The sequence below is a fragment of the Aedes aegypti genome, chromosome 1 (genome assembly GCF_002204515.2).
Source record: "Aedes aegypti strain LVP_AGWG chromosome 1, AaegL5.0 Primary Assembly, whole genome shotgun sequence".
Taxonomy (NCBI): Eukaryota; Metazoa; Arthropoda; class Insecta; order Diptera; family Culicidae; genus Aedes; species Aedes aegypti.
The window spans coordinates 57,813,852-57,838,615 of NC_035107.1; the positions used below are offsets into that span (position 1 = coordinate 57,813,852).

Here is a 24,764-nt window from a genome sequence, read left to right on the forward strand (position 1 = left end):
CTTGGCTAGACTTCGGTGATCGTTTGAACTGCATAGAGGATACTTGTTTTAATTATGAATCGTGGTTTACGGCCAACCAGCCGAGTGGAAGTTTAACAATGGGCATCTAATTCTTCCGAAAGAGGTGCACTTTGCGAAAGAGGACCACGTGATTATTGAGCTGAAATCGAATTCAGGTTAACTTCTGCGTTCATGAGTCCTCTCATGGCGTAGTGGTTAACGCGCCCCAACTAGAGATCGGGGAGTCGTGAGTTCGATTCTCACTGAGAAGACGTGTAACTTTTTCGCAAATCTTCACATCAATTTGCCCATCTAATCCAATTGCAAATTATATGTAATGTTTAGCTTTTCGGTAGTTGTTGCATAGAGGATATTTCCCTGGCACTTGAGCTGCTCGCGCATTCACGTTTAGAACAGGTGGCCTTGGTCTGAAGAACGATACATCCTTGCGCTCGTTTCGGTTTGAGAAGACGGGATTCATGCTTGCCAGTTGGTTTCCACCGCTGTTCCGATGACAGCATTGTAGAAAGAACGGAAAGATTCGATGTTTCCATCCTTAACATAATCCAGATTACGTAGTAGCTCCAGTCTATTAGCTACGACCCTCTCAGTGCGTCCGAAATTAGATTTCAGCATTCGCATAAACAGATCGACATTTTCATGGGCAAACAGCAGACACTCCACAGTTTAGCGAGCTTTTCCCTACAATGCGTTGTTCAATCGTCTGAGGTTCTCCCTGTTCGTCAGCTGGTACTCGGTGGTAGACGTCTTGAACTCATTTTCGAATATCGGCCAGTCCATTATGTTTCCGGTAAACTGCGGTAGATCTCTGACATGCCGGCTATGGAGGGCCTTGAGAGCATGACGCCTCATTCACGGCGGTACCGGTAGCAGCTGCACTGCGCGGCGCATTTCCAGTGGCACCGTTATCAACATCATCATTGGCAGTATTCTCGTTTTCGTTCAACCATGCTTGAACACGTTGCGTTGAGCCGCAACTCGATGCACCAGAACACGAACGCAACTCACTAATCTGGATTGCACGTTCACGCTTCTTCCTGATGAATTCGGCCATTTTCTGCTCCCTCTTGAGCTCGAAATCTTTCTGGATCTTGAGAGTTTCAAGTCGCTGCTCCGCTTCAATCCTATCCTGCTCTAGGGAGACACGTAGTTCCTCTTCCTCCAGCTCGTCAACGAGTTCCAAAGCTCTAATCTGGCTCTGGGTTTCGCTCACTGATGACCAGGCTTGATAATTCTCCTCAACATCATCAGAGTTCGGTGACATACTCTAGAGCAGCGTGCTGCCAGTGCCTCTTTGCGAGGGAGCCAAAAAATGCTAAGCAGCGAGGCAACGAAAAATGAGCGAGGAAGATGGAGCACAAAAAAAAACCGAGTTAAATTCCATCAAAAAAGGGTGCTCTCACAACTCCCCGAGGACTGTCTGTTCGGTCGGTAGACTCGAGAGTTCGTTTGAAGTGTGAGTGATGGTGAGCATCGCAACGAGAGAGAGAGAGTGTCTGAAAAAATCCTCGCATTTTTCTGCACTCTCACTCGAATCGCTTGAGGATCTGTGTTGAAAATTTTGAGTTTATTTTTTTCTCCTCAGAAAAACGGCAAAATCGCCTCCTCTTTGCCTCGCAGAGGAGTTTCTATCAAGCCTGCTGATGACACCTTGCTTCTACGCGATCGCTTGTTAGCACCACTACCTGACGCGCAACTTCTTAACGATTAAGATGTCTTATTTCTATCATGTTGTTCACCGCCTATGCTATCATTAACTCTAGGAATACTAGCTATTACATTTTTGTTTACGGGGGTTCGTTGCATTGTGAATTTTCTTTCTAAGTTCGGGATTTTGCAATGATAGTCTATTCTATAAGGTTCTTAGGGACTGTACCTACGTTGCACCTTTTCGATTGCTGCAGGTGCTCTTCCATATAAACTGGGTATTGGTTATCGAAGGACCAAATGTTTCAGGATTCGCTCGCTCGGATTCACCGACAGGGACGGGCTCACCTGGGAAACGGAAAACGACCAAATGCGATGGGAACGTCTTCTCGGGAGCTCTTCTTGCTTCTTCACAGAGGCTGGCACGGAATCCTTGTATAAATTCTTGTAGGCATTTCGGAAGAACCCCTGAAAGTATCCCTGATGAAATCCCTGGAGGAAACCTTGCAGAAATTTTGTTTGAAAAATTCGGAAAAGAATTGCAAGTATATACATGGTAGAATTTCATGAGAAATTCCAAATTTTCGAAGAATTTCTTGCTGTAATCTTGGAAAAATTCCTAGTAAAATTTATGAAGGAATATATTTTAAGAAACTGAAGAATTACTGGAAACATTCCTAAAAGAATTCGTGAAAAATACGTGAATTAACACTCCACTCAATGTTTTGGATTAATACCTGGATGAACAGCAGGGAGGAACCAATGTTGGTCAAACAGACTGAGCTACATAAGGTAGTAGAGCAAAATCTGCCGTGAAAAGTACTGCGATCTGTCAAACTTGGGTACACGGAAAAATCAAACTACCCAAATAATAAGATCTTTCTACTCAAATGTGGGTAAACTGCATTTAGTTTTTACCCACGGTTGGGTTGTTTTGCCTCTCCCGCAACATCAATGTTGTCAAAAACAGAGAGAGATGCACCGACTCAGCGTCGAAGTTCAATGGAATAAGCCAAATTTGGGTTCTTACGAGTTTACCTAACGTTAAGTTGTTTTTACCCATCACGGAGACATCGAAAGCTAACGCTGGGTAGATTTTTTTTGCAATGTGTTGTTTGTTTTGCCGTCGTCAAATGAAAACAACCTAACGATAGGTATATATCAGTTAACCCAAAACACATCTCCATTTAGTGGTTTACAGAATAACAGTGACGTTTATTATCTCCCTCTTAGTGACCCTTATTTCTTAGCCTACTACATCTCTTCTTGTCTTTAATAAAATTTAATTAATAATTAGCTGACCTTATTAAACTCGAATGGTATGAAACAACATGATAATTACTAAAACATGTAAAAATAATTATCCTAATATGAAATATTTTGGTAAGACTTTGCTGTTATGTAATGTGTTTTAAATAAATTGATATGTTTCTTCAATTCCAGAACTACGTAGCGTTCTTGCTGTGCATCGAGCTTCAGTATAACTTATAAGAATCCTGCCATGTTCTTTGGTTCAATCGTCGTATTCCTGGACGTCACAAACTTCGAAGTTGACAGTTGCGCTTGCCTAAATTTTATTGAAAATATGTATTAGTAAAAAGCTTATTAATAATAGTCGATTCAAAGCTATATACTTTACCGTATTTTTCCTTTTTTTTATAATTTACACAGAAAATATGTTGATACTTATGCTTTTCAGTGGAAATCTCGTGCATCCGCGTTTCTTCAGTTTCATTCTTTTTTAATATTTCATTCTTCAAAACACCTGGACATTTTGCTTTAATTTTTTTTTTCTGAAATTGTAACTAAAGTTGCATCTAACATATCAAAAATGTTAACATATTCTTATTATATATTATATTGCATATTTAATGAGAAACTTTATTATAGAACAAACTACAGAATAAACAAATATATTATTTTCTTGGGACTATTCGCGTAATTTAATGTATCATAACACATATAGTTTAAATTATTTCATGATCCTAACATTTCACTTTTTTTAACCGTAGCTGAGCTGAAAGCTTATACACTGAGTACACTAACTTTTTAAAAAGATCAATTATATCGACAACCAGTAGCACCACACTTGATGTGGTCCCTTTTTTCATCTTTCAGTTTAAGGATTAGACCAGCCTCGATTACTAGCTACGAATTTCTCAAGTCACCTTTGTTGTTTTCTAAAACATTTTTTAGAGAATATGGCAAAAATTATATGATTTCCCAAAAAGAATCTGAAATGGACCAGATTTTTTTCATTTCCTTCGTTATATGAGATGTAGACCGGAATGTTTCCCTTTAACCTCTACTAATCAAACAAGAGCGGACTGGACGATTTGAGATATTCCTTAATTTTTTTTTCAAATGGGCCGAATTTTCACAAACTCCCTACATTTTTTTACAGAAACGGACCAGGGTTTCTACCCTCTTCGTTCCTTATGGAGAAGTAGACCGGAATTAGTTGTTCCCTTTACTCTCTACTAATCAACCAACAGCGGACCGGATGATTTGTGTTATTCCTTCATTTTTTCAAATGGGCCGAATTTACACAAACTCCCTACGTTCTTTGTACAGAAACGGACCAGGAATTTTATCCTCTACGTTTCTTATGGAGAAGCAGACCGGAATCAGGTGTTCCCTTTACTCTCTACTGTTTGACCAAGAGCGGACCGGATGATTTGTGTTATTCCTTCATATCTTTTTGGACATGACCCGAATTTCCACAATCTCCCTACGTTTTTTTTCAGAAGCAGACCAGGATAACTGTCCTCTATGTTTCTTTCGGAGTAGCAGACCGGAATTACTTAAAGTATTCCCTTTACTCTCTACTAATTAGTTATTATGTAAGATATTTGTAATATTCCTTCATTTCTTTTCAGAAATGGACCGAATTTACTTTCCTTCATATCCACGACACGAACCCAAATATGCTATAGCTAATATCTTTCTTTATTACATTTCTAATAAAATGTGTTTTCGTTATTCGTTACTCATTACATGATTTCAATTAAGCGTTCATATAGTTTCCATTAGATTTAAAATATTGTTATTCATCATCCACGTATTGTGCATACGTTAATAGCAATTTCAAGTAAATCTATACAAGTCATGCATTAATTTATTGATTATTATATAGTCATTAACACCACCATGGAATTTATCTTTCTATCATATGAAAATAAATCCACCTGATCCACCTTTCCATTATGTATTTATCAAATGAAATAAACAGACTATCCACACTGACTGACTGTACGCCCTTTTAAATAATAGATATTAATATTTTTAAGTTTCAACTGAATATCCAGATATGATGCACACAAAGCAAATGATGCAAAACAAAGCCAACTTTATAATAGTCATGATAAAAGTGCCAACCACTGATGTGATGTATTAGCGAGAAAGTAAATTTTATTATATTTTCTCAATTCACAAACCAGAACATTAACAAAATTTGCGATAGTAAATTTGATTCCCAGATAAGATATTTTAAGAGTTTATCGTTTTTGCTTAGTTAAAACGATTTATAGACAAAAGTATTTGTTGTCATTGTTTAAGCCTAAATTCGATCCTTAATTGCGATTTGCGATTATAGGTAGTTTCTCGATTTTATCACTATTCGTTTTAATATCGCTTCATAATTTCTCTCTGATCTTAGAACGCTTTTCTGTTGATTTATCACGCCACAAAAATTGTGTGACATTCATACATTTTACATTGAAAAATAACACTAAACAATCAACATATATCTGTTTGATCGATCCCTTGCGTACTTTTTATTTCATTCGCTCTATTTCTGCATCATAAAGCTCAAATTTTAATTATAATTATAGGGCACTAAAATACATTTTTATTAAAACACGCTTCGCTATATCACGCCATCCAATCCATGATATCGAGAAATTACTGTATCATGATTTTAAATAATGTAACAAAAATAGCCATATTCACTACATGTAGAAAATTTTCTTAGCTCATAATTTTCCATCTTAACAATGTTCCATAATTTGAACACCTGAAAACTAATCCTTTTATTTCAATTATAACTCAATCTTGAAGAATTAAAACGCTGTACGGCAGAATATTCGTTGTTGTTTATTCGCAAAAAAAAACTTTATTTCACATTGATCGAATCCCCAATATACTTATATTTAACTACTATTGCTTTTGTGTAACATTGCTCGCAATCTTTAAATGATCACATTAATCAGAACAACTGAATCAAACCTGTAATCAGCATATAATAATCCAGTTTACTGTATTTTTTATGAATGCCAAATTCTTTGCATCTTATGATGAAAAATTTGGCATTTTACTCTGTGATTTTACTTTCGATAAAATCACTATAATTGCATTGGAACGTATGACAACAATATTATGAGGACGATTCATTACTTGCCGAAAAAAACATAAAGCAAAAACAATCAATAACAAACGTATCGAATACCCCCCTTCTTTTCATTTTTTTCTCAGCCACTACACTAACATCTCTTGTTAACTTACTTCTGGAATAAATTCATCGGAATATTCACCATAATCTATCTTTCTTGCATTTAAGCTGATAAATAATCAGCTCTTTACCGCACTCACCAGGATTTAATATTAATCTTACCTGAATTGAGTTACAGTATGCCTTCGCGTTCCTCATGCTTTCTTTTCCCTTGAAAAGTTCTTTCATCAATAAATACCTACATTTACGTTCCACTCCACAGAGAAATGATATGGTAAAATAATTTTTTTTCTTTTATTTCACTTTTTTCACTCGTCGCCATTGTAGAGAACCCAAAACACATCTCCATTTAGTGGTATACAGAATAACAGTGACGTTTATTATCTCCCTCTTAGTGACCCTTATTTCTTAGCCTACTACAGTATATATCAGTTAACCCAAATTTGGGTTATCCCACGGAAGAGCCAAATTGCGTCAAAAGAAGTCAAAGTTGGGTTGATTTGCGGCTCCGTGTAGGTACCGTTTTCAGTACCAAGGCAACTATGGCTCTATTCGTTTCTGCGCTTAGCGCTACGGTTATCTGGGCCCTAGCCTAATCCGCACAAAACGTCAAAATACGACAATTTTCTTAAAAATGCCCATTTTTCATTAATCGATCTGGCGGAACCCCAAACGATTTTTCAGATTCTCTCTGGAACACCCTAGTGAACATGTGCTGCAGAGGCGATGAACCAGGAGGGACTTAAGGCTGCTAAAGCTTACCTGCGTGGAACAACAGCAGTTTCCGTTAAGCGGCAGTCCACAATTGGAACAGTTGCTGACGTTGGCAACGCCGGGTGCCGTCGAGAAGGAAGAACAGGAGCCGCTCAGGTTGGCTTTATTGACACTTTGATTGAAAACCGACGCGATAGAGGGAGACGGAGAGATCGAACCACCTGAAGCCGACGCCTTCGAACGGTGCACCCTTAATGAATTGTTTCTGCTGTGATGCGGCTTCAACGAGGTGGGTTGCTGCGATTGTTGTTGCTGCTGCTGCTGCTGTTGCTGTTGATGATGTCGCATGAAGCAGTAGGAGGTGGTTGTTTTTGTCATCTTTGATGAGAGGTTTTTACTGCTGGCGTTGTTGGCATTGCTGAGGGTGTCTTCTTCGACTTCGTCGCTGTTTTCTGCAAAGAGAAGACGGGAGAAACGATATTGAGTGACATAGCCCTTTATAGTTGTCGCTGACGATGTGTCGCTATTGAATGCTCTTTGACAAGCTTTTCGTGGAAAAATGTTGGGAAACATGCCATGAATTGAGTAGGTATTTTAAAGAGGTGATGTTCAGTAATTCACACAGCAATTCTGGACAAACATTTGAAAAGGATACATTGACATTGGCAAACAACAGACATTGCAGAAATCGCTCTTATTTGATTTCAAAGCATAATCAAAGCAAGCGAAGAAAAATATCCTATCTGTAGTGGTTCATGGTTGGCAATATATCGTAAGTTGTAACAAATTTGATAAAAAAGACCAACGAACATGCGCCCCAAAAGAGAGAGCGATGATAAAATCCATGTTTATCGCTAGCTGACCATTGGGTCTAGGTGTTTTATTTTACTGACACGATCAACAATCCCCGGACATCCGCAATAGTATCCCCTATGTTTGGAGGTTGCTTAAAGGGGTTTTATCATGTACTGCTATCCCCCCGATCTAATCGGAGCTGTAGCAGTATACGATAAACAGGCTCTCATGATATGCTGCAAACCATGATTGTTACAGAGAGCGATAAATAAGAGATTCTCTCAATTTTCTCAAACTCCAACCCCTGGTTGTACGTTGTATGTGACCAGGTCCGTCCCACTCGGGCTCAGATTAGGTACCACATCTAGTACTGCATTTGGTCCCTCGGTAGTGCAAAAGGTACCCAAGTTTGACAGATCGCAGTACACTTTGCACGGCATTCTAGATTACCTTATGAGCCGTAAAATTTTGGGCAACTGCAAGGGACATGGAGGTATTTAATGTGTCTTTGATGTAACGGTTCTTGCATGAACATTTTTGAAATTTTGTAGTCGGAAGGCAACGTAAACGATAATGTAAGCGTTAAACATGTTAATGTTCCAATGAAATATTCCGTAGATTTATCAATCCAACCACCAACCACCGTGATGGATGTTCGACAATTCAATTAAAAATGGCCAATCATCAGCGTTCCTGGGCGGCACGCGTTGTTATCATTTATCGGCGGTAGATAATTAACTTGGTCAATCATGAATTGATGAAATGGCGAAACCGAGAGGAGTGCGGTCCGACGCCAGAGGGATGGATGGATGGAATGGATAATTGATAGACAACTCCCACTCTTCGTGTCGAATAATAATTCATTCGTCGGAGCACAAATCCTCTTCCCGGTTGGCGACACGAATTTTCAATTAGCATTTTACCGCCGGCATCTGGAAGCCCCCCAAGGGAAACTTGCGATAACTTAATTCGGTGGGATTAAATAGCATGGCGGAGGAAATCCAGTTTCAGTAAATTGAAATTGGGTAATTTTAATAGAGTTTTCGAATTAAGAAGTACCTATGGTCTCGAGCAAAGGAAGTATTCCAGAAGCATGAAGTTGAAGAAATAACAAATGCCCACTTGCGTCCCAATTGATCATCAAAAAACGGAATTATTTAGATAGTATTTTGGAAGAAACTCGGATTTTTTTCTGCATAATGTTGTAAGGATTTATGACACCAACTTGTCACGAAACGTAATAGATAACGTAATTCAAATCAGTTGCGTAACGACAATTACGCAATGCTTTTTTGTTGCGAAATTGTTATGAGTTGTGTAATGAATCATTCTACAATAATTTCAGAAATTGCAAAATAATAGTGAATGCATCCCGATATGATTTCTGATGTCCTCTAAGAGATTGCAAAACATATTTTTTTGCAATTTCTCATCGTAATAGGCTGCTTTTCATCACGTCAATTTTTCATGAAACGGCCTACTTTCCTGCACTGAGTTATGCAACTGTTTCGTAGCAAATACTTGTTTTACAGAAGTATTGTCAATCGCAATAATCAGCTACGGAAAAGATTCATTCCTTTTGTTATCCAGTCAAAAATCATTCAAGAATTCTAGCAAAAAAAAAAATCATAGGGAATTTTCTATGTGATTCTTCCACGATTCTTTCAGGTATTCAACCATGTGCTTTGAAGAGATTCTTCTGAGAATTCCTACAGGAGTTTCTTCATGAATCATTTTCGTACTTTTCAGTGCTTTCTCCACCTTTATTAGTTTTGACTGAGTTCATCCTGAGATTCAAACGAAAAATCATTCCCAGACTTTATAATCTAACCAGAAAATTTCTCAATGAATCTCTATCGAATTGCTTGAAAATCTCTTGAAGAATTCCATCTGAGAGTACTTTAGTAAATCTTTTAATCATTTCTCCTGGAAGGTCCTCTACGTACTTATTAAACATAAATTCCAATTGTTAGTTTAAAGTATCCTCCAGCTGATCATTAATAGATTGTTTACGATTTTCAAGAACTACTGAGGATTTCTCCAAAAAATAATACAAACAATTCTTGGAGTCTCACCGACAATGTGTTCAAGATCACCAAGCAAGGATTCATTCCCCGAATTCTTAAGAGAGTTCGTCAACAGCTTTTCCAACTTTGCTTTTGAAGTTATTTCTTAAGCTTCACTATAGGATTGTTTGAAAAAATCGTAGCAAAAATTATTATTAAAAATTAAATGATTCCTTCAGGTGTTACTCTAAGGATTCCTCGTAACATTCCACAAGCATGAACAATCAAAAAGCATTCAATTGGGAAAACATTAATCATGAATTCTCAAAAAAGTTTTCCGCAAATCTATCTGCATTTTTTCACATATAATTATTTTCAAGATTTCTCTAGAATCAAGGAGCAACACCTCGCATTCCTTTAAAACTCTCTAGAAAATATTTTTTTTATTTTCTTTCAAAATGTCTAACTAAAGTTTTTTTTTAAGAATTCTAACATTTCTATTAAATTAATCAATTTATTACGCGTGGTAAAGATGGACAAATTATGGGTGAAATTATGAATAAAATCCATGGGTTCGGCTGGGATTCGAACCCAGGACTCTTGTATGCTAGACGAGCGTTTTTTCAACTGATCTACCGAGCCGCTTGGTGATCCAATAACTGAAATGGTTAAAAGTTTAGAATTAGAATCTCCACAGATCACGCAGACCCCTTTCATAACCCACATCCAAGAAAGATAATTTACAATCTTTTCTCTAGAAGCAAATTACAGGATAGTTAAAACCTCTCTAATAAGTTTACAAATTAAACAAACTTCTCAAGAAGTTTCATCAAAATCTTCTTTAGAAATTATCCTTGAAATCTATCCTTCCTTGACTTCTGGTTTTCCAGAATTCTGCCAATGAGCCTCTAGGAATTCCGCCCTCGTATCGAACAAAAATTCAAATCAAGAATATGGATTCTGACAATAATTGGTAAAATTATTTCTAGAGAAGTGTTTTTAGGAAGAGGAATACAAATTTCTTTATGGATATCTTTTTTTCCCACTTTCCAGTTGTTTTGCTACATGTTTCTTTACAGATTCCTTACCACTATGCTAATTTCGGAAGCAAAAGTTTTTGAGATCTATCATATTTTTTACAATGATTATATTTCTCCAATACAGTTAATTTCCATGAGGAATCTGAATTCTGATTCTGATCGACTTCAAGAAATAACGAGTCGTGGAACAAAAACTTTCAGAAAACTGTTTCAAAAAGCCATCATAGTAGCCATGAAATTCAGTTTAAGAGCAGTTCCTTGAGTTGATATCGAGTAATGTAGATGAAAGTGTAGATTAAAACTGGGTACATGATTGTTTTTCTTCAATAATTCAAATGATATAGTATGCCATGAAAGACTTGATCATGTGTCAGTTAATTGTTGTCTTCATGGTTCGAGGTGAGCAATTTATTTTGTGAATGTGTTACTTTTAACACGGAAAATCAAATTTTAAAGCATATTCATGTCGATATCTCTAAAATTTCAGAGCGCACGATCTCTTGTCCGGAGCTTGTAGATTTGTTTTAAAGCGGAAAGAGCGTTGATTCTTGGATATTTCGAAACAGAGAATCCAGATCAAAGGTATCAATTTGGAGATTCCTTCGATTTTGAGAACTGTTAGGTTGTTTAACCTTAAATATGTGTTTAATCACCGGATTTGCTTAAATTTTGAGCTTCCGGAAAACTGCGACCACGAATTCGAGATGAAATCCAAAGCCAGCTTGTACTGTGAGCAGATATAATAATTTCATGAAAGAATAAAATATATTTTTCCGATAATTTAAAAATACACTTAAATATTTGCCACGAAAATATTAATCGCGTAATGGAAAGGAAACCGTAAAAAAATTAAAAAATCTCTAAAACACCAAAATATACCTCTCTGGAATTTTGACATCCGTTTCATCAAGTATTGCTCTATGTTGCCTGAAATTTTGAGCTTGCGATTTTTTGCGCTTTTGGAGATATTAAGGTTCAAAAATTGCTCTATTTTTCAAGTTTTTTTTTCATAATTTCTTAGGTTTTATGCGTCGTTGTATATTTATCAGCAAAAAATATTATATGACATGGTTCTTAGGAAAATTGTTTTTTCACTAATTTTCTCTATTTTCGCCAATAACTCGAAAACAGTAGGTTGTGGAATTTTGACGTCTTCGAGAGAGTTGTTTATTTTATCAAAATGAACAACTTTTCCGAACATGCCAAGTCTCTAAAACGTCAAAGTAAAAAGTTGGATTGTGGCGCCACCTATGCGGACGATTTATGAACTATCCGTTTATGTCAGTAGATGGTCCTCGTTGTTACAAAAAACTTTGCCGAAGACACCAAATACCGGAAACGCCTCGTTACCGAGTTATTAATGTTGTCCCGCCAGATTGCGTTCCTGGCCTATAGTGCATTGACTCTGATCACTATCTGGTGATGGTGAAACTGCGCCCAAAACTATCCGTCATCAACAATGTATTGCTGTTTGCATTTGAGATGCAAATTTTGACTAAACGTCTTCCAAATGCGGTAAAACAAAACAATCAAAGGACACCTAGCAACGTTTTCCAAAATCACCGCCAACCTAGCAAGAAAAATCTATCTTTGACATCGCATTTCTTGTAGAAAATCTTACCGCATTTGGTGTTCCCACATTTGATATTTGCGTTTCAAATGCACACAGCAATACGTTATCGACGCCCGCCTCGATCTGAGAGAGAGGAGACAGCTCACTGACAACTGGTTTGTTTTCTCGGCTTCTTTGATTTCTTCTTCTCATATTTGGGTTGTGAACAATGGTGCGGAGAGCACAAACTGGGTAAAAACCATTTTCACATTCTATTTGTTATCAAAAAGATCATAAAATAAAAAAAATCCATAGCAATTTGAGTCCAATCGACAATATTTAAATAATCAACGATTTAATATGCAAGAGCACAGGAAAACAACCTGAATTTTCAATCATATCCAGTTTTAGTTTGGCCAAATTTTGACGGTTTTTCACCCTCTGCCCTTCGAATGTGCGGTTTTCCAGTGACAGTTGATGACAGGTTCCCTTGACTTTTGGGAGCTCGCAATCAAAGCCAGCTGTCTCCTCTCTCTCAGGCCTCGATATAACCTAGCGCGACTGGCCCAACCGAACGTCGCCGCCGAATACGCAAAGCATATCGAGGTAGCGTTGCCGGAAGAAGGCGAATTTGACGAAGCCCCTCTTGAGGGACTGGGGGACTGGAGCAACATAAAAGCAGCCGTCAACAACGCAGCCGAGAGCATCGTCGGGTACTTGGAAAGGAGGACGTGTAATGGTTGGTTCGACGAAGAATGCAGGCGGGTTTTGGAGAAGAAGGATGCAGCACGGGCTGCAATGTTGCAGCAAGGAACGCGATAAAACGTGGAACAATATAAAAGAAAACGTAAGCAGCAAACCCGCCTATTCCGGGACAAAAAGCGTCGCCTGTAAAAAGCGGAATGTGAAGAAATGGAGCAGCTGCATCGTTCACAAGAAACGCGATAGTTCTACGAGAAGCTTAACGCATCCCGAAAAGGCGTCGTGCCGCGAGCGGAAATGTGTAGGGATAAGGACGGAAGCATCTTGGAGGACGGACGTGGGGGGTGATTGAAAGGTGGAAGCAGCTCTACGATGAACACCTGAATGGCACGGAGAACACAGGCGCGGAGGTTCACGACAGCGAAGGAAGTGACTACGTCAGCACGGCGGATGAAAGAAACCAACTCAACCAGCTCAAGAACAACAAAGCAGCTGATAAGGATGGTAGGGTGCAGAGCTTCTTGGGCACTTACAAGATTCACTTTGGCATGGGGTGGGGGGTTTTTTCCTCGACCGAATTGTCTGAAACTTTGCAAGAAGAAGCATTTCAATACGACGCATATTGTGGCAAAATAAGAGCTCAGTAGCTTTCAATAAACCCCACTGCCGAAGTGAACCAAAAGTGCCAAGAATAGGATCCGACTCCCTATTGGAGCTGAACTTATCAAAATGGGCTCGGAGCGGTTGGCCACCTGTTGCTGCCGGAGGAGGGGAAGCAAGGGGTCATATGCCCCATCTACAACCTGGGGGACAAACTGGAATGTGAAAACCATCCAGAATGCCGCCTACAAAGTGCTATCCCAGGTTATCTTACGTCGTCCATCACCAATAGCAAATGAGTTTGTGGGAAGTTATCAAGCTGGTTTCATCAACGATCGCTCGACGACGGACCAAATCTTCACTGTACGGCAAATCCTCCAGAAATGCCGTGAATACTAAGTCCCAACGCATCACCTGTTCATCGATTTAAAAGCGGCTTATGATGGAATCGACTGCGAAGAGCTATGGAAAATCATGGACGAGTACAGTTTTCCCGGGAAGCTCACAAGACACAAACGATGGACGGTGTGCAGAATAGCGTGAAGATTTCGGGTGAACACTACTTGCTTCGAACGATATCTGGTACATGGTGGAGTGCACGTCCGAATTATATGATTAATTTTTACAAGACAACCATATTGTCAGTGATAGAGTAACAGTTGCTTTGTATTCCATCAAACAGCGAGAGTCCACTTTTTGAAACTACACAGTTAAAAATAATAAAGATTACACGTCATGTAAACTTCTTTTATACGATGTAAACATGACGTCATGTAAATTTAAGTCTGGAATCATGTCAATTTGTGTTATATGTCATGTAATCACACAGAATCCTGCTGGTATATAACATATAATTGAAGTTTACATGACATGTCATGTAAATATCCATTATATACCACGCTCCAATTATGTGCATTATATGTCTCAGAAATTTACACGTTTCGTTCGAACTGTGTAGGAAGGATTCAATATAAAAGTCTACGAATGTGCATGGGACTAAAGACCCACACAATGACAATAGAAATACTAGCAGGAGTCTCTTCGATTGTAGTTAAGTACATATCTTCGATACCTATTCTTAATAACATTGGTAAACTGTTTGAAATGAACCCGCAGTCCACCTACTCGAAAGTATAAAAACTCTGTTTAACGGTCCTTTTTGCAACTCATGAACATTTACACTACTTTGACATAGGCCGCCTATCTGACTTCTCGGATATACCAATCGATAAATCTTTGATATAAATTTTCAGTTGGAAACATTATTGCATCTGTTGGTTCCCTGTGTAAGTACAGCTGTTCTTGCAATAACGGAGTAGCAACTGCGGTTGGTCAATCATGCTCAGGCTCAAAATTTCAAGATCAAAAATCGCTTTAAAAGACAATATTTTTGTTTTGTCAGTCTCCTACTTCCAGACACTTTCCTATAATGTAGCCAATGCTCCGTGGTAAATTAATTCATTCAGTTAGACCTATAAAAAGGTAAGGTTGAGGTACGCCAAAGCTTATTGAAAATATGAATTACCGTTTTGATTCATATTACGGACACTTAAGGCCTCAGTGAAGTATAACCCAGCTTGGACCATACAAAATAAATCATTATGTGTGATTTTTTAGCCTTATCGAGCGTCGGAAGCCCTTAACTTTCGGATGGTGGGTAAAAAATACGCGTCCGCAAATTGGATAAATTTAAATAAATCAAAACGTGTGGCCTTTTCATGATTCTTATTCCGGACGCTCCCTCACTTTTGCCTCATATTCCGGACGCTTTGATTCGAATTACGGACAGCTCATGATAATCATTAATGGAACAATCAAAACATCAATTGAAATCGTTCAACCACTTAAGAGACGTCTAAGGTAGTTGGGCATTATAAATTTGCAATGATATTTATGAAAAAAACCCAATAAAACGAGCCTCGAAAATGAGAACTTTTGGACGGCGACAATTGAAACATTTCGTGTGAAATGTTTCCCATACAAACGAGAGTGTCCGGAATTTGAAGCTGTCCGTAATATGAATCAAAACGGTACCTTTGCGCCATAGGCTAGATAATCTGCCATAAAAAGCTCATAAGCTCTCAAACGGCCATGAAGGAGTTCTCCGAAGGTCAAGGAAATTTAGAATCTCCGGAGAAAGTAGGGAAAAGAATGAGTCGCGGCCAAAGCCGAACTTGAGCGAGCATTCAACATAAACCGTGGCACTCCCGAATTATTTCGAAGAAGTTCGTGGGAAATATCGAACTTCCGTTGAGTTCGGTCGATGGCACCTTCCCTAATCTGAGGATCACGGTTTCATTTTACTTTCGTTCGATCCGCAGATTAAAGTAGAAGTAACGTGGTATACCGGTTTAAGAAGCTGTGTAATGTGAGTGAATGTAACGTGGTGATATGCCACTGGATGGCCACCATCCCGAAGGTCTACCGGGAGTACACCTGCCCACGTGAACCCGCGATCACACGTGGACCACCGAACGAACCGCTGTCTCCATCAATGCGACACACCAGGAGCACAGAATCACCAGCAAACCATCAGCAATCCAGCAAGGAACCCCACCGCAGCTGTCGCCAGCGATAATTCGGTGAGTCGATTCCTTTTTGCACCGTTCTAATGAATGTTTATAGTTTTTGATTAGTTCCAAGAATGACCGTTAGAATATAGAAATGTTCTCCCGTTACTTTGTTTCCGTTTGATGTTGTTTGCGTGGCGCAGCTTGACTGCCGTCTTGCGCACCCTCTTCTATACTAGTCGCGCCTCTTGCGGACAGTAGTGGAACCGCCAGTGATGAGACAGTATATAGTGTGCGACAACTGTGCATGTTGCACTGTCTTAGGTATGGGTGTCGTCTTACTAGGCATTTCACGGCGAAATTCTCTCTCTTTCGTTCTTCAATAAAACTTGAAAACAATGGTGCCAGTACCTGTCAACTTTGACAGGTACTAGCACCGTTGTTTTCAGATTTCGCGAAGGAGGGAAAAAGAGCGATTTTTTGATGACGTCACCGTGTAATGGGCAACTGCGTGCTTTGGAGGAATGATTTTGGAGTGCGACAGTATATGTTGTTGCGTAGGGTTGATACCCCAGTTTTTGCGTGATATGTTCACTTGATATGTTCACACTAGGGAAATTCTTAACTTTTAGATAATAAAAAATGACGTCTGCTTCGTTTGGAATTCAAAGTACAAGAGACCGAATCTCGAGTAAGTTTATTAGGGTAGGTTTCCTCTCTCATACAAATAGATTATCGCTCTAGTAACGACTCTCTCAAAAGGGTTCTGGCTATTTACCCGAACATTACAATTCTTCCTCCTTTAGATCTGACATTATAATATTTTTTTATTGTTTTTAACATCAGTGTATCTTCGAATTCATTATTCACTTGAATTATGATAATAGAACGTTTGCTATCTAACAATCACATATGCATTATACTTCAAACATGGTTTACAATAATTCTCAATAGTTTCGTTTAGTATTCATTTGCTTCTTACTTCTATAATTGAATTCTTCGAAATTATTAGCAGTTTAAACTTCAAATTTTTCTTTTTTTTGCGACTCAATGGCGATTCATCGTTCTTAACATTGCTATTGGAAGTATTTTTTGAAAACGATTTTCTTGATATCCATCTCTTTTCAATCGCGAATAACTTCGCGTTGCTATCGGGCTAGTTCTTGTACATTTAACTCGTTTCTTCTCAATGTTCTGCCCAGATTCGGTGGCCTCGTCCGGAAATCTGAGCAGTTCTTCAGAGTTTAAGGAGTCTCTTCGTCGCTTCTCTCGTTGCATAGATACATAGCGTTGCAATTATGCCTGTATTGGCGAAATAACATTCTGTTTCTCAAGCGAATCGATATGCTCTACAACCTTCTCTCTCAATTCAAACGGCACGTCGTAGGCTTTTTTAAATATCGGTTTGTCCTCTCGAAGAATAAGGTCAGCTTCAAACCCCATGTCAATATTAGAGCCTAGTCTGCTATCAACATCTCCGTTTACTGCGTTGATCCCTAACGAATTTCCAAACGTATTTCTCCAGTTTGAATAGAAAATGTCCAGCCAATTTCTACCAAATAACGGCACAAACCGTCTTGTACAGTCAAGTATGATTAGTGGCACTCGTTGCTCAACATGATTTGCCACAACTTTCACCAATATAAGTTACAAATCACATTTTGATGAGGATTGCTTTCTCCGTATCCACGACGATTTGCATAACTAGTACTCGGTTGGCTATAATGATGGTTACGATCCCGTCTATGGTTATCATATCGATTATTATTGTAATGTGCTCGCTCACGTTCTCCACTTAAACTTCTACTTCTACTACGATTTCCTAAACGATATTTAATCGAATTTATTTCTCTTGGATCCTCAATTCGTTCTGCTAACTCTTTCGCACGACACTTTGCTAACTCAGTCCTAATCACCATTTGTTCGACTTCCTCTAACTTCATATCGTCCCTCATCAGCAAGTTATGTTTCAAGTCCTGATCTCGCAAACCGAAAATTATTTTATCTTTAATTGCTTCATCCTTATGTGCTCCGAAACCACAGTGGCTTGCCAATAATTTTAAAGCCAAAACATAGTTTTCTGCAGGCTCATCAATACCCTGTAATTATGCGGGTAGATAATAAAAAATCACGTCTGCTTCGTTTGGAATTCAAAGCACAAGAGACCGAATCTCGAGTAAGTTTATTAGGGTAAGTTTCCTCTCTCATACAAATAGATTATCGTTCTCGTAACGACTCTCTCAAAGGGTTCTGGCTATTTACCCGAACATTACATTGCGTAGGTTGTAGGCACGCTGGCTCGATGCTTAACTTATTCGGGGATTCTAAATGGACTCGCCCTGACGAGTCTCAACCGGGCAAAATTAAACTTGTTGTGCGGTCTCCTCGCGGAGTGGCGCTAAAACCGCATAATTTCTCCCCGGATCGGTCAGTGTCGGCTACAGTGGCCACATTTCAGTTACATACAGTGGGAAAAATTGAGCGTCTCAGAAGCTTCTCCATTTTAAAGCATCAAAACACTTGCTTCTTACATCATTCAAACACAAAAAGAAAGGAAACAAAACGCGTGAACTAACTGCGCTACAGAACGGGTAACGATTCTGCAGCGCCGTCAGCTAACCTGAAATCTAAGTCCACATTCTCTTTCATAACTTGACATAACTTGATCGAGTCGAATACTCAACGCGTAATGACGATCTGAACAAGCCACAGTTGGTTTATGAGTAAGTGCCGTGAATAATCGAACAGTATCGATGCTAAAATAACAATATTCCTCTGTTGTTCGTAGGCACGCTTAGGAGTGTTGAATTGGACACATCTAAGAGAGCCGAAGAAGATGCAAAGTTATGAAAGAAAATGTGTGGTCGTGAATAACTTCGATTTCAGTTTCGCCAACGAGGCTGAAGAATCATTACCCGTTCTGTAACGTAGTAAGTTAACTCGCCCTGTCCAGCGTACTGGGGAGTCGTGGGATCGAACTCCACGAAGAACGATTCCATTGTTTTCCATAATTTTGTATCTCAATTTGTCCAAATTGACATTTGTGTCTATGAGCTTCAGGTTTCTCTAACTACCAATCGGATGGTAAGCCGTAACAGCGACAACAACCCTAGTTATTCAAAACGAAGGCAAGTTTGACTTCTTAGATTGATGTACCTCCCTTCAAGAAACCTTGGCTCAGGGTATATGGCTGAATTTACAGCAATATGGAATGCAGGGTTTCGTTCTACTTCGTCGTAAGCGCTATTATTCGTCGTTTCAAACATAAACAATTTTGTGAAAGCTGTTATGGTTCGTACACTTGATAAAGTTGAAATTTAGCGTGACATAATTTGTGTACCAGCCCTAAAAGGAAGAAGTTTCAAAATTTCATTACTTTGAATTCCTGCTCATTCCGCAATTCAAGGAAATGAGTATGCACTTGCAAGGCACTGTACAATGAGAGGAGTTTCATCGAGCATTGGAAAAGCATGATTTCAATAATGTTATAAAGCATTGCATTGGATTGGATTTGGAATCACAGCGATCTGGGAAGATTGTTAAACCTAGGCACACAGGATTCAAATTCGACAACGCGTTCATAAACAATATTATTATGTCCAGACTAATATCTAATCATTTTACTCTGAACGCTCATCTTTTCAGAATTTTAATTTAATTTAATATTAAATTATTACTCAAATCACCTTATGCGAATGCAACGAATACTACGAACATTTCGACCACATTTTTTGGAACGCCAACAAACATATGGCTTTAAAAATCACGACGCAGATCACTTTGAGTCGAATGGGGGGACCTTTCAATGCTTCCATTAGAGATGTTCTTGGAATGATGGACATCCCAACTATGCGAATCATCAATAACTTCATATGAAACGCTAAAATCAAAATATATTGTCAAGTACGAATTTAAAAAAAAAATGCTTGACCATGGATAAAATAACATATTTTATAAAAAAAATCTATGTATTGGCTACGAAATGGTTACACCTGATAATAATTCTTCGACCTGTTTAGTGAAATACCTATATATAAACAAGTCTGGTCTAGTACACGACACTGAGGACGGCCTTACAGTTGGAGTTGAAATACGCGTATTTGTCAAAGGATACAAGCTCTAGCGGAATTAACTGGTATAGTACTAAATTAGGTTTTTTCGTTTGATTACACCAACTGAAATTGCCTAATAAATTGCGGGGTTTGTGTTCACAAAGAAACTGCGACATCACAGAACTTCCAATATTTAAAATCGAATTATAGCTCTCTTGGCCGATAATACATGTGAATTCGGGAATGATCAACTTCTCTCCATTGATCAACCATACCCTGAATCACGGTACCTAGAGTGCCTGTAAATCCACTCTGACGGTACCTAGCCGGTTTTACATTACCAAATAATGTTTTCATAAACGTCTAGAATCCGAAAAATATCTTTAGCTACATCAGAATGCCACAATCGTAAAATGGAAAGTTCATTGCCTAAACACGCAACATCGTCTCCACAGCCATAAGTTTCCCATTTTATGCCCCAGCATCGAACCCTCGTATGGTTGGGTAGGATAGGATCTTTCTTTGAGGGCAACATTTTCTTTCATTCCATATTGCTCCGGCAACAGCGAAAACGTTAAGAGCAAAGGACTAAGCACACAATGATGGCACACACATTGGCTGGAAAAGACTGAAATCAGACGAAGCTCTCTATGGCAACTCAGCTCGCTCGGCGGTAAGAGCAGTTTAATTTATATTGAATTCCCTACAGGGGGAGCTTTTCTAGAGGGTGATGATCGTACGTGTGTGTGTATGTTTGTTTCGTCTGTTCGGTCGAAAAGTTTTCTACCCGGTACACCACATTTGCACTCACATGGTGTGGTCAATTCCCGGAAGAATGGAAACATATTGAGAGCTTTCAGACGGAAGGAATGTTTCGGAAAAGTTATAATCGTTCGTGGATTTATGAACAAATTTTTACTTTTTACTCCATCCGAAACGAGTTGATTACTTCAATGGTATGTGAACTTGAAACAATGTAATTTTAGAAGGCATTCTTTAGTGCACAGTTTTGCAAAAAATATGTATTTTAAAACCCTTTACAAGATGAGAGGGGTTTGAAAATATGAAGACTTCAGTGTGATTTTCACGGCTCCATTTTTGCCATTCGAGAGCTTTTTATTTGGGTTTTGTCCCTTTGTGGCGTTCCGTCACAACTGAGACAGAGCTTGCTTCTCAGATTAGGCTTCTTATGAGCATTTCCTCAATTATTAACTGAGAACCTTCTTGGGCAGTATAGTTCCATCATGCGACAGCTCAAAATTCATGATTTTTCATCCAGATCTTAATGGACACCATACCAAAAATCTGCTTAGTGTCCTTATCAAAACTTCTTCAGTTATTTACTGAGAACTTCCTTTGCTGGTTGACCATTTTTGCATGCGTACGAAGATACTGAATGTTCTGGTAAGTCGAAACATTTTCAATCAAACATAATCCTCGACCGAAGGGATTCGAGCCCACGTCCCCTCAGCCTGGTTTTCATAGAAATATCTTCAAGGCATTATCAAGAAATTGTTCCAGGAGATACACTAGGACAGTCTCTTCAAGGATTTCTCAACATATTTTTCAAGTGATGTCTCCAGAGTATCCTCCTAGGATTCTTTCACTGATACATACAAAGGTATTCCCAAGTAATCCTCTCAAGATTCGTCCAGCAATTTTCGGGATTCTTCTACGACTCGAGCCAGGGATTTAACCAGGAAATCCTCCAGGGATTTCATCGGGAATTCCTTCAGGTGTTCTACTACTCACGAATTCCTCAAGAAATTCATCCACGAATTCTTCCAGAGTTACCTCCAGGAAAATCGCTACATAACTTACTCCAAGGATCTCTCCAGATACATGAATTCCGCTGGGATTTCTCGAGAGATTCGTTCTGGGCCTCCAAAAATCATCCAGGGATTACTCCAAGAGTTCCTCTTGGAATTGTCCCAGAGATTATCTCATGAATTTCTGCAAGAATTTTATCAGAAATTATCCTAACAATTTCTCCAGGAATTACGTCAAGAAAAAGTCTAAATAAATTCCTGCAGTAAAATCTCATTTATTCCTTTTGGAAAATCTCTACATGGATTCTTCCAGAGATTCCCTCCAAGGATGATTCCAAGCTGGGAGGGAGGCACCGATACTACACACGAAATATAGAGCAACGTTATTTTGAACTGCAAGATAACTCCAGTACGCCAACAACAATCAAGGCAGGCTTCGAGAAAATCGGTAGTTTCCTTTTGTTGTGCACCTTCGATCTTTCCTGACAAACATGGAAAAAGGGCCACAGTTTTCTATGCACTTAATATTCATTTTCATTGGAAAAAGTAGAACGATGCGTTTTTCAATGCTTTATGTTCAATCAGATTAAATGGTGCTCACGTGACATTACTTACATTATGTGCATGAATTGATTTTTATTCGATTTTTATCACTTTTGAAGAAATACGAAAATGTGTTTTAATCAGTTACGCGCTTTTTTCGTGTTAGTCCAATGTTTGAGATCTGGGCTCACAGTGACAGTTCGTGACAGCGGAATCTCGGCTCACTATGACGTACAGAAATTTTGTATTGGTTTCTCCCTCCCAGATTCCAAGGATTTCTTCAGGAAAATCTGCACAGAGGGTTTTCCCGGGATGTCTACCAGCAAAATCTCTTATGTATTTCTTCTTAGGATACTCCAAGGACTCTCCACGGAATACTCCAGAGATGCCTCCAGGAGTTCTTCTGTAATTAACATAGATAATCCTTCCTACAGGAGTTTCTCCAGGAATTTTCGAGGTATTTCTTACAGGGTTCTTTTATACAGAGATTTCGCAATGAGTTCCTGTAAAAATGTATTTAGTGATTCCTTCATAGGTTCCTCCAGTAAAAACTCTACTGGGATTTTTCCAGAATTTTTTCCAAAGATTCCTCTAGGATCTGTTTGATGAATTCTTCCAGGAATTTTCCGGTATTTTACGGAGATTTTTATTATGGATTTTTCAAGCATTTTCTCCTGATATTCCTGCAGAGGAATCTATGATATTTAGTCGAATGACTTTTGGTCGGAAGTACATTTAGTCGAATGGACATTTGGTCGAAAAGGTTTAGTTGTAGCAAAAAGCATATTAATTTTGGTCGAACCGACATTTCGCGGAAGGGTTCAAATTTAAATAGTATGGAAACAATGTTTTACGTTCAGTCTGACTATTGTTGAGAGTAGCATTTTGTCGCTAATACAAGAGTGATGGAATAAATGAAAAATTATCAGGTTTTTTACCAACAATCTTTTATGCAATCAGCAAAATTTTGTTAATCAATTTGGTCAACCTCTTGCGTTTTTGACTTTTCATGCTACTTGTTCGTTCAGGCATGTTTTGCGATTCGAGATAAGCTGATCATAAATGAAAGCAAGCCAACTTTTGACTCGTTTTCCCTTACATACTTCTTTTTCTTCTTTCTGGAATTACGTCTCCACTGGGACAGAGCCTGCTTCTCAGCTTAGTGTTCTTATGAGCACTTCCACAGTCATTAACTGAGAGCTTACTGTGCCAATGACCATTTTTGCATGCGTATATCGTGTGGCAGGTACGAAGATACTCTATGCCCTGGGAAGTCGAGAAAATTTCCAACCCGAAAAGATCCTTGACCGGTGGGATTCGAACCCACGACCCTCAGCTTGGTCATGCTGAATAGCTGCGCGTTCACCGCTACGGCTATCTGGGCCCCTTCCCTTACATACATAGAAGTCAAATTGGCCATAAGTAAAGGTACCGACACCTAACAATCACTTTGCTATAAAGGTTTTCCTTAAAGCAAAATTTTCCTGCGTTTTAATTCTGATCTCCGCATTCAAAAATCTTACCGACGTCCGTAAGCTGTAAGACCAGGATTTCAAAGAAATATCCTGAGTACCATTTTGTCTCAAATTCCGAACAGACTCATATTCCGAACACCCGCTTTTTGTATGGCGATTTGGTTGAAATGTTTCACTGAAATATGTCATCAAGTTACTAGGAAATGGCAGTCAATCGCAATTCAATTTAAACATATTCCAACCTGTTTTAGACCTCGGGAGTAGTGATGATACTCTAGCTCGAGGCTAGTAAAACCAGCTCAGATAAATTTATTTGCGAAATTCTTAATTTGAATACGATTTATTCGTGCTGTTCGGAATTTGAATCAAGGTGTTCGGAATATGAGACAGAATGAGCACAGTGTTCGGCATATGAATCAAAATTTTGTTCCATACTTTTACATGAAAACGATACTGAACACGTTAAAATAAATATTTTTACCGGCACACCCAACAGCTAACAATCCGACTTGACGAATGAATTGAAATTTTCACAGATATCATCTAATTTATGTCCATGAGATGCATTTGAAGTCACGCTTGGCCTAAAGTGTTCGGAATATGAGTCAAAACGGTACTCGCTCCGCATGCTTCCATCAGATGAAGATCAGCAGTTCATTACGAAGAACGATGACATTTCAAAAGAATAATAAATAATAAAGCGGGTGACCCAATTCGCATAAAGATGTTTCGCATAAGGACGATTCGCATAAATCAGTTTCATACAAGAACAGGTAGCATTTTAAAGAAAGCGTATAATTCTTGTTGGAAATTGCCAACTAAGTTCAGAGGTTCCGTAATAATAATTCCGGAAATGAAACAACCGGAAACTGAGTTTTGGTTCCAATC

At 38.7% G+C, this 24,764-nt stretch overlaps 1 protein-coding gene across 2 annotated transcripts in view; it reads right to left on the minus strand.

The window, feature by feature from the left end:
• The window catches only part of LOC110681295, a 532,644-nt gene that overhangs the window by 147,917 nt on the left and 359,963 nt on the right, over positions 1-24,764 (minus strand). For both annotated transcript variants that reach the window (XM_021857080.1, XM_021857129.1), the window contains exon 4: positions 6,881-7,284. In XM_021857080.1, coding sequence (XP_021712772.1) covers positions 6,881-7,284 — 404 coding nt within the window. The remainder of the gene's footprint in view (positions 1-6,880; positions 7,285-24,764) is intronic.